The sequence below is a fragment of the Colletotrichum truncatum genome, assembly GCF_014235925.2.
Source record: "Colletotrichum truncatum strain CMES1059 chromosome Unknown Contig_0004, whole genome shotgun sequence".
Lineage (NCBI taxonomy): Eukaryota > Fungi > Ascomycota > Sordariomycetes > Glomerellales > Glomerellaceae > Colletotrichum > Colletotrichum truncatum.
In genome coordinates, this window is record NW_027222401.1 from 4,373,577 (window position 1) to 4,389,110 (window position 15,534).

At 48.5% G+C, this 15,534-nt stretch overlaps 4 protein-coding genes across 4 annotated transcripts; 2 read left to right on the forward strand and 2 right to left on the reverse strand.

The window, feature by feature from the left end:
* Nucleotides 1–2,045: 2,045 nt before the first annotated feature.
* CTRU02_207954 (fungal specific transcription factor domain-containing protein) lies at nt 2,046–4,247 on the reverse strand (the record flags this gene model as incomplete). The annotated part of the gene is made up of 4 exons (XM_036729259.1): nt 2,046–3,086; nt 3,149–3,616; nt 3,709–4,029; nt 4,095–4,247. The coding sequence occupies 4 exons, from the start codon at nt 4,245–4,247 to the stop codon at nt 2,046–2,048; spliced, it is 1,983 nt and encodes a 660-aa protein (XP_036579091.1).
* A 1,426-nt stretch (nt 4,248–5,673) lies between these two features.
* On the forward strand, nt 5,674–6,701 carry CTRU02_207955 (RTA1 like protein; the record flags this gene model as incomplete). The annotated part of the gene is made up of 2 exons (XM_036729258.1): nt 5,674–6,434; nt 6,494–6,701. 2 exons carry the CDS (start codon nt 5,674–5,676, stop codon nt 6,699–6,701), a joined length of 969 nt encoding a protein of 322 aa, XP_036579090.1.
* Nucleotides 6,702–7,565: 864 nt separating this feature from the next.
* CTRU02_207956 (NAD dependent epimerase/dehydratase) lies at nt 7,566–8,492 on the forward strand (the record flags this gene model as incomplete). Its single annotated transcript, XM_036729257.1, has 1 exon — nt 7,566–8,492. The coding sequence occupies one exon, from the start codon at nt 7,566–7,568 to the stop codon at nt 8,490–8,492; it is 927 nt and encodes a 308-aa protein (XP_036579089.1).
* Nucleotides 8,493–9,823: 1,331 nt separating this feature from the next.
* Nucleotides 9,824–13,861, reverse strand: CTRU02_207957 (ABC transporter; the record flags this gene model as incomplete). Its single annotated transcript, XM_036729256.1, has 2 exons — nt 9,824–9,850; nt 9,914–13,861. 2 exons carry the CDS (start codon nt 13,859–13,861, stop codon nt 9,824–9,826), a joined length of 3,975 nt encoding a protein of 1,324 aa, XP_036579088.1.
* Nucleotides 13,862–15,534: the final 1,673 nt, after the last annotated feature.

Sequence of the window (15,534 nt, forward strand, 5' to 3'; positions counted from 1 at the left end):
CTAGGGCAAGCGAAGCAAGTTATCGAGGTTAAGTAGATGGACGACAACAAATAAGACTAAATATCAAACGTCATATTAGGAAAGAATTCCCCGCCAAGAACATCTCCTTGGTTTTCAATCGCTTCGAGTATCTACCAATTGCGCTTGCACAAGCTGCCCAGCTTGTCAAGCACGGAATACCTTCATCATTTAGACAACAGCGCTGACAAACTTGTGGCCAAGTTATGCGAATCTTAAAAAGCGGCCAGAAAAGATTTTGGAACGCCACATACGGCCACAGCTCCATCGGCTGTCGTTCAATCAGATCCGGCAACAAGACATGCGATCTATCGAGATTTTGTCTACAGCGAGCCAAATAAGTTGATAAACTACCCCCAAGGAATTGGTAACGAGTTACTTTGACACAAGTAGCAAGCTAGCGCCCAAGACCGATATCAGAATTGCGATCAAGAATTCAGGTACTCTAAAAGCCTTCTCATTTACGTCAGAGGCTAGAAACACCACAGCCGATATGCATCGGCTTAGACGAATTGTAATGCGAAAGTAAGTTGCGAACTATGGCAAGTTAGCTGAGATTGATAAATGTACTCTTGAGTTGGCATCGAAGATATATATATATTTAGCAGATACAAAAGCCGACTGGTTTGTACTGTCGATCTCCCGCATGCCAAGGCTATGCTGCGAATCAAACAGGATGTTTGGAAAAGACTGCAGTCGCTCAAGGGTCGCCGTATCAAACTTCACAAGTAGCTACTCCCTTTATTTGGGTGGATAGAAAGATGAGGAAGAAAGTAAATCCTTTCCTGTAGACTTATGAACGGGCTTTCTAGGGGATAGGCACCCTCGATGATAAAAAGATAGCCATAGCTATCCTAGCAACATAATATCAGCAAAATGCCAATGAAGGGAAATTGAAGATTAAGCCGAGTTACCAAATGTCTGTTCAAGTGCATAGATAGGAGTACCTCAACACGCTAGCGAGTATGACGAGCTTGACGTTAACAGTGTGGAAACAAGGCCGAGAGGCGGAGGTCGAGAAGCTACAGGTACAAGGTTAGAGAGCAGAAAGAGAATGTCTAGAGATGTGTATTCCATATTAAGTATGACCAACGCAGCACTTGTCTGGATCGCTCACGGACTAAGAGACAATTTCGTCAAGATTGTTCATGCCATAGGCAGAGAACCCGCGGAGTCGAACATCTGGATCTTGATATTCGATCTAAACCTTCATTTTGTGAATAACGGCACTGGAAAGAGCTCGCTTAGAGCTTCTTCAGCAGGGAAGCACTGTTGATAGGATATTGTCTGTTTGGTTATGTGTAACGTGCCCTGGATAAAGTATAGTGGAGTTGTACTTTACGGAATTAAGTCTCTTGTCATGTTACGTCTATGTTCTGCTTTTGTAACGTTCTCGATAATCGATTTTTCTAGAAATAGATTCGTTTCTTTTTCATTATTCTCACTCAAGCCCACGCAAGCCCACGCAAAGTTCAAGTTATTCGTATAATTGTGGGTGACCTATGTGCTTTTCAACTTGTTCAAACTACAATGGCTTTGTGATTTTTGTCGTCCACTTCAAATATAGATCAGCCGTACTTCTTTTGTAAGTTCTCGGTAACCGTAGTTAACAGCTTCATTCAGACTGTCAGCGATCGACGTAGAAGGTGTTACCGTTGCACGGTCTTTTCCTTGGACACAAAATTGCAATGCGATTGCCTTCTTCAGAACTATTTCAAGTCATGTGAAACGTTACTGACCTATACCTTCGGAATCGACACGCTGTATTGGTGACTGATGAGAAGGATAGTCCTGCATATAATGTACTGAATGCCTTGTTTACCATCGAAAAACACATAAATATGCACAAGATTAGCCATACCAAGAGTCATTACGTACCGATTCATCTTTTAATTCTTCGAAAGCCGGATTCACTTACTAGGTTCAGTTTATAAACCAGATCGAGTTCTTTACATAGAGTTGTGTGCAAATATCCACATTGTAATGCTTCCTGGGAGGTAACGCTATGTGATACCTCTGTCCATCTACTAGAAGAGCCCCAAGGCCTGAGCCTTGATAGTCATTACCTCGTCCCGCAAACGGCACAGAAAGGGAGGTTCTGGTAATACAATCTGACTTTCAGCAAAGTGTGCTATGCGCCTCCCCCAGGCGACAAGCAGGATATTAGCGAGAGTCATGTTCTCCTTGTCTCCCAATTCCCAAAGCTCTTCGTGAAGCCCGTAGGTCTCCTCAATCACCGTCCAGGCTCTGTCAGCCATGGTCCCCGAGATGCGACTCTGCAGCTGGGCACCTAGATAGTAGAATATCTCCACCTTGAAATCGATATCTGCGTGCCAGGCAAAGCGATGACTAGCTGCTTTTCTGGCCTTGAGTACTTCTTCAATCACTGCAAGGCTCACGCGGAAGAAGTTGTCATCTGAGTTGTGCAACTCGATTCCCCATTCCGGTGTGTCTTCCATAGGCGTAACAAGTATTTCAACGATACGAATGAGTGCTTGGCGGCCGCACCGTGCCATGCCATGCAATGGGTTTGTAGAAGGATCAGGACAGAGTTGTGTTTCCAGAGGAGATAGATATATGTTGAATTCTTTCGAAAATTGTTGAAGAGTGTGGACGGTCTCTGAACGTTCTGTTGAAGCACTGCTGTGTTGAGGGGATGTCGATGGCACTGGACCAAATAACACATCGTCGATTGACGACAGATGGGGTTGTGCTAGCACTTTATGCTTAGCTTTGTATGTCACAATACAAAATGACATCTCCGTAGGACCGACGTTTGGCTGAGGTTCCGTTACCATGGTAGGATTAAGATCTTCGTCGTCGACGTTAAGTGGAATGCGAGTATTTCGATGCGATGGGAGCAGATGTGAACCGGTTCCAACAGTCCCGCCTGACCTAGTTTCCAAGATCACAATCTGCCACCAAAGACGCCGCCGCATTTCACACTCGAAAGGAGAAAGACTTGTGTGTGTCCCGTCCAAGTGTAAGCCCAGCCGGCAGGCGATATTGATCACGACACCATTGAGAATCCACGGATCGTAGGAGCCATATCGAGTTTGCTGAAACAACTGAAAGAACGTTAGGCATCACCATTTCCACCACTATACAGGGAATGCTCGTGTTGGCTCACCGAATATAAAACTAAGCTCCGAAGTACCTCCAAGTTGTGGTTTCTCAAATAGTTTAGTTTTGTGAGGGTTAACCTTAAGCCGCGATCAAAGTTAGCGATGGCGTCAGTCTTGCTTTGACCTAAATTATCCCAATGTTCTTGTCGCGTTAAAGATCCAGAAGCCGTCAAGAATATGGAGAACATCAGAGCCTGTGTAGCCAACGGAATGCTTGTGAAGCTGTTCATAGAATCAATCACACGTGTCCTAAAAGTAGGCACGTGAATTATCTTCGTGAGAGGGTCTACACGCTCCAGGAACACGCTCCAGAGGACTTTGATCGCATTCTCTGAGGGGATACAGGTGAAAAGTTGAGACGTGAAGGACATGTTGAGAGAACAACTTTGCTGGGCCTCGCCAGGGGTCTCTGATTCTGGCAGCCATGTTGCTTGATCTAGCTCAACTTCTATGAGAGCCCGTATTGTTTGTAACTATATAGATGACAAGATTCGTAAGCCTCCAAATGCTCACAAAACTGGTGGTTTGCGAATCTCAAACCGAAGGTAGTGGCTGAATAACTCACGTCTTCAAATACAACAGTCATTGCTTTGCTGTCGCGGAACTCTAGGGTGCCATCCAACTTATGAACAAGTTGGCCTTTTGACCGTTGCGGCTGCGACTGCTTGCTGGCATCGGACTGTTGAAAGCTTCCCAATTCATCCGCCGAAGTTGCCTGGGATTCAGGACCGAAACCTAACTCATGGCGCTGAGTAGAATTGGGACCTCCAACATACTGCCTCAGAAGCGACTCAATCTGAGCAATTTTGTCGTGAAGCTCATGATGATTCCGCCGCCTTGGCCTTCGAGGTGGCCCGGGAGGCGGCTGCAGGCACTCATGCCCACTCTAGAGTTAACATTGACGTTAGCGGCCGCCGGTAAGGCGTTAGTAAAAGACTGGGGTCAACACACCGTGACACAAGCTAAGCATGGGTACTGTCGGTCACACTTTATTTTCCGCCGCCTACATTCAACACACGCTCGCCTACCCGTTGAACGGCGGCCGCTCGACGTGGTGGTAACGGCCTGGTCGGCGGCGGGCTCTTCGGCCGGTGGGGTTTCCATTCCTAGCACAAGCCGTTACGTAGTGAAGACAATAATGAGGACTACCTCCAGTGGCTCGGGCACGGAGATGAAGATGCTGCCGTGCCCCAGATGGTGTGCGCAAGACAGCGGTGTAAATTTTTGAGAGGGGGCTTTGGGGATGGAGAGGCCGGTGTTCATCATGGGGGGTCAGTTGGTGCCTAGCCTAAGCCGGATGTTCTCCTTCGTTGCCAAGAACGGCACGGCACGCCATTTGACGCACCCCTGTTGGGGGGCAGACTAAAGCCTCTGTCGGCTAGCCATACTGATCGCCATGCTTTTCAATGCTGGTGGCTTGGTGTTGGGAGCGGCACGGGTGCGACATTGGACGTAAATTGATAAAATATGCATCTCCTTCTGGCTTCCCATTCGTCAGCCTTTTAACCGTCTGTTCATTCAAGCTGAAAAGATGACAAGGACGAATCACATTCCCCGCCGAGATGACGCTAAGCCGGGACCGGAAATTTTTTAGAGCCCGAGGGCGCGTCGCCAAGAGATTTTGGAATGAAACACAAACACTTTAATAAATGGCAGGGATATTCAAACCAAGGGGGCAGAGTCCCTTGGGCGGTATGTAGCAACAAACCAAACCATCGATTTCAAGAAGAGTTTGTGCTCAGGGTGATATTGTTCGCCAATGACGCAAACCAGTGCTTGGGGCTTATGTTTACTGGTCTCACCACACTCTCACCCGTTTGGCCAGTTCCTTCATGATGAGGGATCCTCCAGATAAGGGTTAAGGAGATGGCTTATACTACATGAATCAAGGGGATCCAATTTTGAAGCCAATGCTTTCTCCTTGTAGGAGTGATCAGGCGTGACGCTGAGGAACTAGACGGCTTGAGGAAGAAGCTTCTGCCGTTTGCTTTTGTCTAATGTCGATCATCTGCTGCGACTTCTCCATCCTGCATTACACGACTCCTGGTGCAGCTGAAAACCATGATCTAGACAGCGCTAAGCCTGACGCAGGAGATTTTACTGGTTCCAAACCCCTTGCCAAGAGTGGCTTCGTGTCTCTGACCGCGTCATGTTTGCCAATTAACCACGGTCGTCCTGCCATTCAGCCTCTTGTTGCACTGCCGCGTTGTGATATCCGTCATAACACGAAATATTTAGAACCTGCGGTCCAAAGGGGCATGAAATTCATGTTGCTTTGTCTGATCCTTTTCACATCGGTATTCAAGCTTATCCTTATAAACTTTGCTTGATGCCTTTCTCCATGGGGAAGAGCCTTGCCTAGTCTTGAATTACGCCCTGTTCAGCATCCCCTTTCTTAACACAGAAAGCTCGAAGGCTTTGGCGGCTCATTTTCCATTTCTCTACATAATATCGAGGGTTCCTTTTCCTGGGCGATACTGTACAGCACCTGGCGTCTCGATTTCTCCACGCAGAATCCCGAGACGCAACTATGGCGAACAACGATACCTTCATTCCAACGTACGAGACTTGTACTGAGCTCTCCGATCGATGTCCCGTCGAATTTACAGCTTACGGAACCAACTTATCGAAGCCTGCTGCGGCGTTCTTCGGTATCGCGTTCGTAGTCTGTTTTATACTACAGCTCTACTTTGGCCTACGTGCGAGGACATGGTCCTTCATGATCTGGCTCGGCCTCGGCACAATTTTTGAGATTCTGGGATATTGGTCACGAACAAAACTTGCCGACAATCCTTGGGATAAGGATGCCTTCGCACAGCAGTACCTCACACTTCTCCTCGCTCCCACTTTGGTTGCGGCTGCGATTTCAGTCACGTTCAAGCACATTGTGTTGTGGTATGGTACGGAGTGGTCCGTAATTCGCCCATCGCTGTACCCCTGGGTCTTTGTCGGAACGGATTTCATCTCCATTTTCATTCAGGTGGTTGGTGGCGGTCTCACAGCAGCAAGCACTGCTGGATCGACAAACAAGACTTTGGCGCAAATTGGCGAGAAGCTGGTTATTGGAGGCGTGGCATTCCAGGTGGCCAACATGGTCTGCTGCGGGGCTCTCATGCTGGTCTACGTCATGAGGCGCAAGTCGTCACTCAAGAAAGGCACTCCTTTATCACGGAACCGCCACAACGAGCCCATGTGCCAAGATGCAGACGACCAAGAGATTTCACGTGTGCGCACATTTGTGTTTGCTCTTGCCGTGGCATATACTACGGTCCTAATCCGTTGTTCTTATCGGTAAGTGATCATTCAGCTGCATCTCATGAACTTTTAAACTAACATCCGCGGTCTGCCAGAATTGCTGAGAATATCCCTGCTATTTCCGTTAAGGTGCTACGAAATGAACCTCTCTTCCTGGTCCTTGATGGCGCAATGATTCTAATTGCTATTGGAACGGTTTCCATCTTCCATCCTTGGATTTTCTTCCCCTTCTTGAAAGAGTCCAAGTATCTCAAGGATAGAAGGAAGAGCCAACAAGACTACCGGATGCGTTACATTACATAAAGAGACTGCATTTGCAGCGGCTAGACAGAAATGTCTGAGCTAGGATTTCCACCCATATCATAGAAGGGTGTGTTGCTTTTCTTTTGGTTTCGTTCGATATGATGATGGCGCTTGGAGGAAATTGTAACTTTATTGGTAGTCATGGGAGTTTCTGAGTTGTAATTTTACACAATAGCTACCTGAAAGACTCAGAGGAACCACGTATATCGTTTTGATTTAGACTATAGAACTCGTTAATGGAGTGTAGTAAAAATGGCCGTGTCACTTTCTGTCGTTCACATGGCGCTGTTCCGACCCTGTAGTACCGTCATTTGAAATGTCCGACTGACAGCCGGCATTCTTACTGCATTCACACGACTATGTGGCAGTGTCATATGCGACGCCCAACTGATAATCAAGGTCGTAGTGCATACGCACTATGCTCTCCCCGGAGTGGAGCCCCACTACCGGCGCCGCGCCGAGAGGATGCACATGGACGAATCCGTTAAAAAGCGGGCCGTCAATTGGTGGGTACGGGCCGAGGCTGAAAGCTCGGACCATCAACCCGGCATCGATGGTCCGTGCAGGAACCACCTCAGCTTCAACCTCATCCACTAGATTCCCTGTCACGAGATGCATGAACCAGCAATCATATTACATAGAACGATACCCATTTCTTACTCGTGATCATGCTACTATCACATTTTTTCGGTTCTTTTATTACTCAAAGATTTTAATAATCCCCGCTCGGAACGGCAGTTGGGCCAACTTACAAGCTCTTTGAATCGTACAACACACCCATAACGGTCTCGCTACCAACCGCGATTCATCATACACATTACCCCAATACCCATATACCCAAACCAAACGGATAAACCATCCACCATGGGGAAACGCATCATCTTCACTGGCGGCTCTGGCTTTGCTGGTCCCTGGGTGATTCGAGAGCTCCTGCGGTACGGTCACGATGTGGTCAATCTTGACCTTATGCCGCTTGACAACCCTTTCGTCCACACCATCAAGACCGATGTGACCGATGCCGGTCAGGTCTACAGCGCTCTCCACACACAACTCCACTTAACCCAACCATTGGAGAAATCATCTATTCCCGACGCGGTCATTCACTTTGCCGGCTACGCCCGGCCGCTATTGGCGCCTGATAGCGAGATCTTCAAAGACAATGTCATAGGTATACACAATGTCGTTGAGGCGGCATGCAAACTAGGCATCAAGAAGATCATAATAGCAAGCAGTATTACAGTGTACGGCGTCACTTTCTCTGAAGGGCATCGGTCGTTCACTTCTTTCCCTATCGATGAAACAACAGACTGTAATCCCACTGACCCATATGGCTTATCAAAGCTTGTGGGAGAAAGGATTGCTAGAAGCTATGCCAGTCGCTTTGACGTTGACATTCATTGTCTTCGCATCGGCCATGTCATTCAACCTGACAAATATAATGAGGCTTTCACCAGCTATGTTAAGCATCCCGAGTCTTGGGATGTTCATGGCTGGTCTTATGTCGACCCCAGAGATCTTGGTCAGATGTGCCATCTTTGTGTGTCGTCAGAGGGTCTTGGCTGGCAGGTTTTCAATGCCACCAACAATGAGATAACAAACAATGAGAGGACAACTGACTTTCTGGAGCGAGTGAGTCCGCTGACTCCATTTACCCGGAGGATGGGTGATCACGAAGCTCCTATTTCAAACCGGAAGATTCAAGAAATGCTGCATTTCAAAGAAGAGCATCCTTGGCGGAAACACTTCCACGTCTCTAATGGTGAGAATGGAGCCAAGGAGGCACACGGATGAGTAGAAACACCAAGTGACATGTTGGTGTTATTGGCATTTGTCTCATGTTTTTTGTTCTGTCGAGAAGTCATGGACATATTGTACTCTTATCTCATTCCTCTTATACCATATTCATACCCTCACCTTACGTATATCAATCGCGCAGCATTCGGACCTGCTCAATTTCAATTGCAACTGTTTGAGTCTCTCAATTAAATAAACTAGAATAGCAGAGACAGCGAAACATATTTTCAATACTAAGTGGGGCATCAGCTACAGTAGTGGTGTAACAGTAGCGTCAGTAGTCCCTACAATGAGTGTGAAGCGAACATTGCCTAGAGTGGCTGATGTGCAGCCACAAATTACTAACATGGCTGAAGATGACTTTTTTTTTTTTTTTTTTTTTTTTTTGCAACTAGTCTGACGAGCCAATAAAAGACATCTTAGCCGAGTCCTGCGGAAGATGCATTCCTTCCAGGTTACACCATCACCATACCACCTCACTGCGTTCCTGTGCTTATCTAATACCCTTGTGCTACTATGTATGCACCTTCAACGCGCCCCACCCCCACGTTCCGTCCCACCCTCAGCTGAGGTTTGTAACGGTATTTGTAAGGAGGCGTGTATCTTAGTGCCTGCAGGGAGGCTTTCCTGAAATAAACTAGTGTTGAACACTTGGATGCTGTAAGACCGATCTAAGCAAATGTATGCCATGTTCCTTACCAGCAACTTGTGCAGTAGACTAAAAATTCCCCAACTAATAAATTAGGTCCTTCCGTTGAACTACCGGGTTAATGATCCATTGTTGAGTAGTACTTGGAGGCATTCATGGGAGTCACATCCCCTGCGCCGGGCCTAAGTGCCGTGGAGGATTAGAGCAAACTCTCCGAAGTCATTCCGCTGACTTTACCCGCATCCACCCGTTTCCATCCTTGAAAGTTTGACAAAACGCAGAATATTTAATTTATTTCCAAGATCTTGAGATTTATGAGGGAATATTTTGCCCACGCAATGCAAGTTTGTAAGAATAACTGTTTCGCATCTATTGTACCCAGAAGACAAAGGAAAAATGAGCGGAAGGTGTCTAAATTAGGAACCTACATTACAAACGGCTTGATAGCCGCTAACACTTGAAGCCACACTTTAATCATGATCCATCGCCCCCTTCCCCCTTGTTGAATGGGGGATACCCCGTTTGCCACAAGGCAGCAGGCTCCTTCGACACGTAGGAGCCGAGAGGTCATGGATGCCAAGGCCCCACCCTTAAGGCATTAGTTCTTACCGCTAAGGACCATGCTGAAGCCGCAGTCCCCGATCTTCATCAAGTTGAACAGAATCACACCTCCACCTGTCTACTTATCAAGGGCCTGGCTGTGACACTATTTTCTCAAGTCAGCAATGGATACGAGAATAAAAGAGCATCATCATGACGTCAGACTCACCATGTGCCAATACAATCCTTTCTGACTCAACAACTCTTGGTGAGTCCCCTTTTCCAGCACTTTGCCCTCACCGAGGACGAAAATGACGTCGGCGTTTTGGACTGTTGCCAGGCGATGCGCGATACATACCATTGTGCGTCCCTTTCCTGCGCGCTCGAATGCCGCCTGGACTAGCTTTTCCGACTCAGAGTCGAGCGATGAGGTTGCCTCGTCCAGGAGGAGGACCTTGGGGTCCCTGATCAGAGCGCGTGCAATGGCAATGCGCTGCTTTTGACCACCCGATAACGAAAAGCCCTTGGAGCCGATATCGGTATTGTAACCATTTGGGAGTGAAACAATAAAGTCATGAATAGAAGCATCGCGGCATACTTGGTGTAATCGATCTTCCGAGACGGTTCCTGCTTCCATGCCGAGGCAAATGTTCTCGCGAATCGTGCCTTGAAACATGTACGGCTCCTGTGCAACCAGGGACAGGTTTTTACGATATTGCTGTGCATCGAGACTGTAAATGCTCTTGCCGTTGAAGAGAATATCACCCTTGTCAAGGGCGTAGAATCGCTCGAGCAGTGAAACAATCGAGGTCTTTCCACATCCTGAAGGTCCAACGAGCGCTGCGAACTGGCCCTTGTTGATGGTCAAGTTAATACCCGTGAAAACAGGGGTGTCGCGGGTCGGGTAGCGGAAGTGGGCATTCTTCAGTTCGATTTTGACGCCGCCGTCCGTATCGGGAATCTCCTCCGTCGAAGCTTGGCTGCTTTGGGTGCTGGACTTGCGCAAATCAGTGATGCGGTTTGCGGCGGCCGACGCCTGCGCAGCATTGGGCCCATAGCTGAGGCCCTGTCCGGCGGCTTCGGCTCCCTGCATGACTGCCATAAAGCAGACGAAGAAATTCAAGAGCCCATACTCGCGGCTGGCTAAAAGGCGGCCGCCGTACCAGAAAATGAGACCCTGGCAACCTATGTTGACGCTATCAGCGAAACCAAAGAGCACGCTGGTCCAGCGAGCCTTCTTGTAAGCCTTCTGTACGTGACTACGCAAGAGCTTGTCGTATCGGGAGTGGATCACATCTTCCATCGTGAGCGATGAGACCGTCCTAAAAGCACCAATGGCCTCGGCGGCGAATTTGGAGCTTTCGGCGAACACGGCTGCATTCATCTTCTCAAATTCAAGCTCGTACTTGAATCTCCAGTAGCCAGAAAATAGGCCGACAGGCATCGTGACAAACATGGCTACCAGTGCCAGCTTCCACCCGAAAGCAAAGGCAATAGATAGAGCTCCTACAATATTGAACACGGCCATAAGGAGGAATGCCATGTTAAGGCCCAAGAGTTCTTCAAGCTGCTTAGGGTCGCCAGCGACGCGGGCTACCAGTGTACCTTGTGAATTTTCGTCATTGTCGAAAAAGGCTGTGTTTTGGTAGAGGATAGACCCGAAATATTCCTTCTTGTAAATGGCGCTTATGTTGTGCTGCACATGCACCGAAATGGCACCCTGGAAAAAATAGCCGATGCCGACACCTGTGGCGAGCACAACCCACATGACGGACCAGAATCGACCCTCTGACCGAATTGTGTCCTTGTCGGCGAAGGTAAAGACTTGGAAAACATTCGCAAATAGCCAGGCCATCATGGGAGTTCCGGCAGCAGAACAGGCCGCGAAGAAGGCGATAAACACGTAAACCCAGCGGTTTTTCTGCTCTGCGAGGAGCTTGAAGAAATTGTTGAAGAGGTTCACGCCGGTAGACTTTTTTTGCTGCGCCTCCTCACTCTCTTCTTCTCCGGTGATGCTTCTCGTTTTAGCCACAGCCAGATCCTGTTCCGAGTCGGCCTCGCCACCGGTCACGTCCGCCTCGGTCGGCTGGCCAAGCGACAGCTTTTGCGCGACAACAAGACCATAGTATACACCTGTTTCGTCCTCTAAAAGACTCTCGTGCGTGCCTGACTCAACAACTTGTCCTTTTCGTAGAACGACGATTCGGTCGGCCTTTTTGATTGTCGATAGACGGTGGGCAATGGTGATTGTGGTGCGGTTCTTGGCAATGCGGTCCAAGGCGGCCTGCACGATCTTCTCTCCACGAACATCAATGGCGCTGGTGGCCTCGTCGAGAATAATTATTTTGGGTTTTCTGACGATACTCCTGGCGATAGCGATGCGCTGGCGTTGACCTCCAGAAAGTTTAGCTCCGCCGTCACCGACAGGTGTGTCGTAGCCTTCCGGAAGGCGATCAATGAACTCGTCCGCGAAGGCCTCACTGCACGCCTCCTTGACGAGTTGTCTCTGTTCATCCTCAGGTGCATCCTCCCATTCTGATCCGATCAACCCGTAGGCCACATTGCGAAAAATAGTGTCGTTGAACAAGAACGGTTCCTGCTGCACGAGCCCGATTTGAGAGCGCCACCACTTAAGGTCGATGTCGGTCAGAGATTTACCGCAGGTGGTGATACTTCCGGATAGCGGCACGATGGGTTGGGATTCCTCATTATCACTACTCTCTTCATTTTCAGCCGCTCCAAGAACGCCGTCCCCGGCCTCTTGCTTCTCCTTGTTGCCGTCTTCTTTCTTCTTCTTCTTTTGCGCATCCTTGTTCTTTTCCGGATCTAAGGTCTTTTCGATAACGTATTGCTCACGCAGGTCATACCACCTTTCGACGAGACCAACGATTGTGCTCTTGCCAGATCCAGAGGGCCCAACAATTGCCGTGTTTCCGCCCGCCTTGATAGTAAGATTGAGGTTGTCGAGGATCTTGACGTGTGGACGGCTCGGGTACGCAAATACAACGTCCTTGAAGACGATGTCATCGGTCGCGGAAACATCTGGCTCTTTCAGGTGGCCGGTATCGGGGCGGGGAGCATCTATGACGGCAAAGAACTCGCAGGCGGCGACCATGGCTTTGGAGACGGCCATGAGGGGGTTTGCGATGCGCTCGGTAGACATGATGATCATCATAACGGACATTAAGACGATGATGATGGTGCCGGGGTTGCTCATCTCGCCATTGGCGAATTGTTGCGTGCCGAACCAGAAGGCGAGGCCAAATACGGCAAAAGTGCCAAAGAAGACGAGTCCAAACTGCATAGCAAGCAAGGGTGCCGATCGCTGGCCCTTGACGCGGGCCTCGTCCACCCATTGAGAGTAGCGACTGATCATGCTTTGCTGCGCACCGCAGGCAGTCAGCATACGGATGCTGCTGAAAGACTCGCTTGCGACGCTATTGGCTTTGGCCTCGGCCTTTGCCTGCTGACTCTGCAACCGAACGACGAATGGCATCAGCGTGCTAACAACGATGAGAATGAAGACAATGATGGACGACGTAACCAGGGTTAGTTTCCAGCTCCAGATGAAGGCGACTATGATGGCGCACCAGATAGTACCGTTGAACTCCATGAAGGTGCCGAGCTTCTCTGAAATGCCGATTTGAAGGGTGTTGGCCGTTCCTGTGATGATGCTAGCTGCAGCACCTGACGGCATGGAGTCGAGAACGTGAATGGACTGGCCGAAAAGACATTGTATGTAGTGAAGGCGAATAGCTGAAGACAGCCGCACGCCAATCATTCGGAAGCAAAACTTGTTGATGCAGTTGAGAATGAAGCGACCGAGAAATAAGCCCAAGATGTACAGAGCCAGCTGATCCAGCAAATCTTCAAACTCGGACCGGGTCATGCGTGGAGGATTCATAAAGTAATCGGTGAACTGCCCAGCGAGACGACCAAACACGATGTTCATCAACGGTAGGGTTGTGCCTGCGCCAATAGAGGCGAGGGACGCGAAGAAGTAAATGACGATATCCCATTTCGTAGCGTAAGAGAAAACCCGAATGTAATCCTTGAGTATGGGCTCGCGTTCGACGTGTTTCCTGACCTCGGTCGCTTTTTTATGGCCTGGTAATGCAGCCACCAACTGAGCTGGTTTTTCTGTTATTGGTATTGCTTGGGGGTTTTCGGCAGCCATAGTAGCAATCGTCACAGTTGCAATATTCTTTTTGGCTGGAGGTTAAAGTTGGCGATGCACTCCTCTGCAATCAGGCAGAGGACTGACGGGCTCTGTGGATTGTGGTCGGCCTTGGCGATTTAGACGACACAATCACTGGGGTCTAGTTCGGTGCTGGAAGAGAGAAGCTCATCCAAAACAAATTATTTGGAAAACTCCCATACTCATTACCAAAGTACAAACGACGAATGTTGAAAGGAGATTTCAGTTACTGAGGGAAGCATACCTACCTGGGGCAAGCGGTGAGGATTTAAGGGACTCCAAAAGAAGCCATGTGGACGGAGACCAAAGTTATCCGAGCCCGCGGTGCGAAGGCTGACAGCAAAAACCGTGGCTTACCATAGGCAGTAAAGATTATACGAAAGGATGAAGTACGAGCCATGCATGCGCCAAGAGTCCAATCATGAATTCAGGAGTTGCTCCTAGTAGTGGGGCTTTTTGCATTAGAAAGTATAGGGGTGATTTGGAGAAGGGAGAGAAGAGAGAAGCTAAGACCATGTTAAGCATGCCTCAGTTCGCCGTCAAAATTATAATACTAGGCTGGTTTCTGTCCCGCGTGAAGTGATTCCTATTCTTCCCTTTTTCTCTTTGCTTTCTCAATGTTCTTGTTAATAGCAATTTTTTTTTTTAATTTTTTTTTATATTTTTTTTTTTGAACATATATCATGATTACCTTTTTGGTCTCTGTTCGCATTCTTCATCGACTTTTTCTTCTTCTTTTTCTTGTTCCTTTTTATTATTTTCTGCCGTCCTCAATTTCGCCATTCACCTAAATATACAACCGTTGCAGCTTGCATTTGGAAAGCCAGCGGGCCAAGACTCAGGGAGGATGACCAGAATCCTTCATCTTGTGCCACCATGCCGCACCACACCACCACTTACAACAAGGAGTTGTTGCACAAACGAAGATAACAGCTGCAGGATCCAACAGTTCGCATGATTCTAGAATCAATGTAACTCAAACCTTGACTAGGCGGAGGAGTTTAAATGAATCTCGATGCGATGAACTGATCATCGCCAAGTTCCTTGGTTGAACCAGGACCCTTTACTGGATGATACCTTGATCCAGCGTTGCGGTACTGTAACAACTTTTCTAACCGTACAATGCTGATCTATGTCCGCATCTGGTCTTTTTTACTCCACCTCCCACAACTCGACAAATTCCCAATACGGCTTGATGACTTCCGGATTCTATGCTCTCCAGTCGAGTGCTACATGCAAGTGCTCTGGCGTACATTCATCATTAGTCACAAGAACCGTTATCTGGGGAACTTGGGAGGTATAAAGTGCCAACCCCAGAGTGGCACTTTTTTCTGTGACGTGCGTTTGTTATTAGCCAAAAAAAGCCTCTTGACCTGAGGAATCTTGAGAGGCTTGACGCCTGGTGGCGCATTTTGGCGCCCTGAAGTTTCTCCACACAGCGGATGCAAGGAGCAACGGCTCCATTTGCATTGCACAACGAGGCGGAAGTGTAAAGCCACACACGTTGCTGGCGTCCGCTCGCCTTATCCTTGTAGAGGCCAAGCCAAGGTGTCGTTGTACATTTGTTTCGTGGCGCAGTTCTCTGAGACTGCAGGATTCTCCCCAAAGAAATAAAGTGGTATCCGGCAGGCGAGATTTGCTTTTCCCTTCTG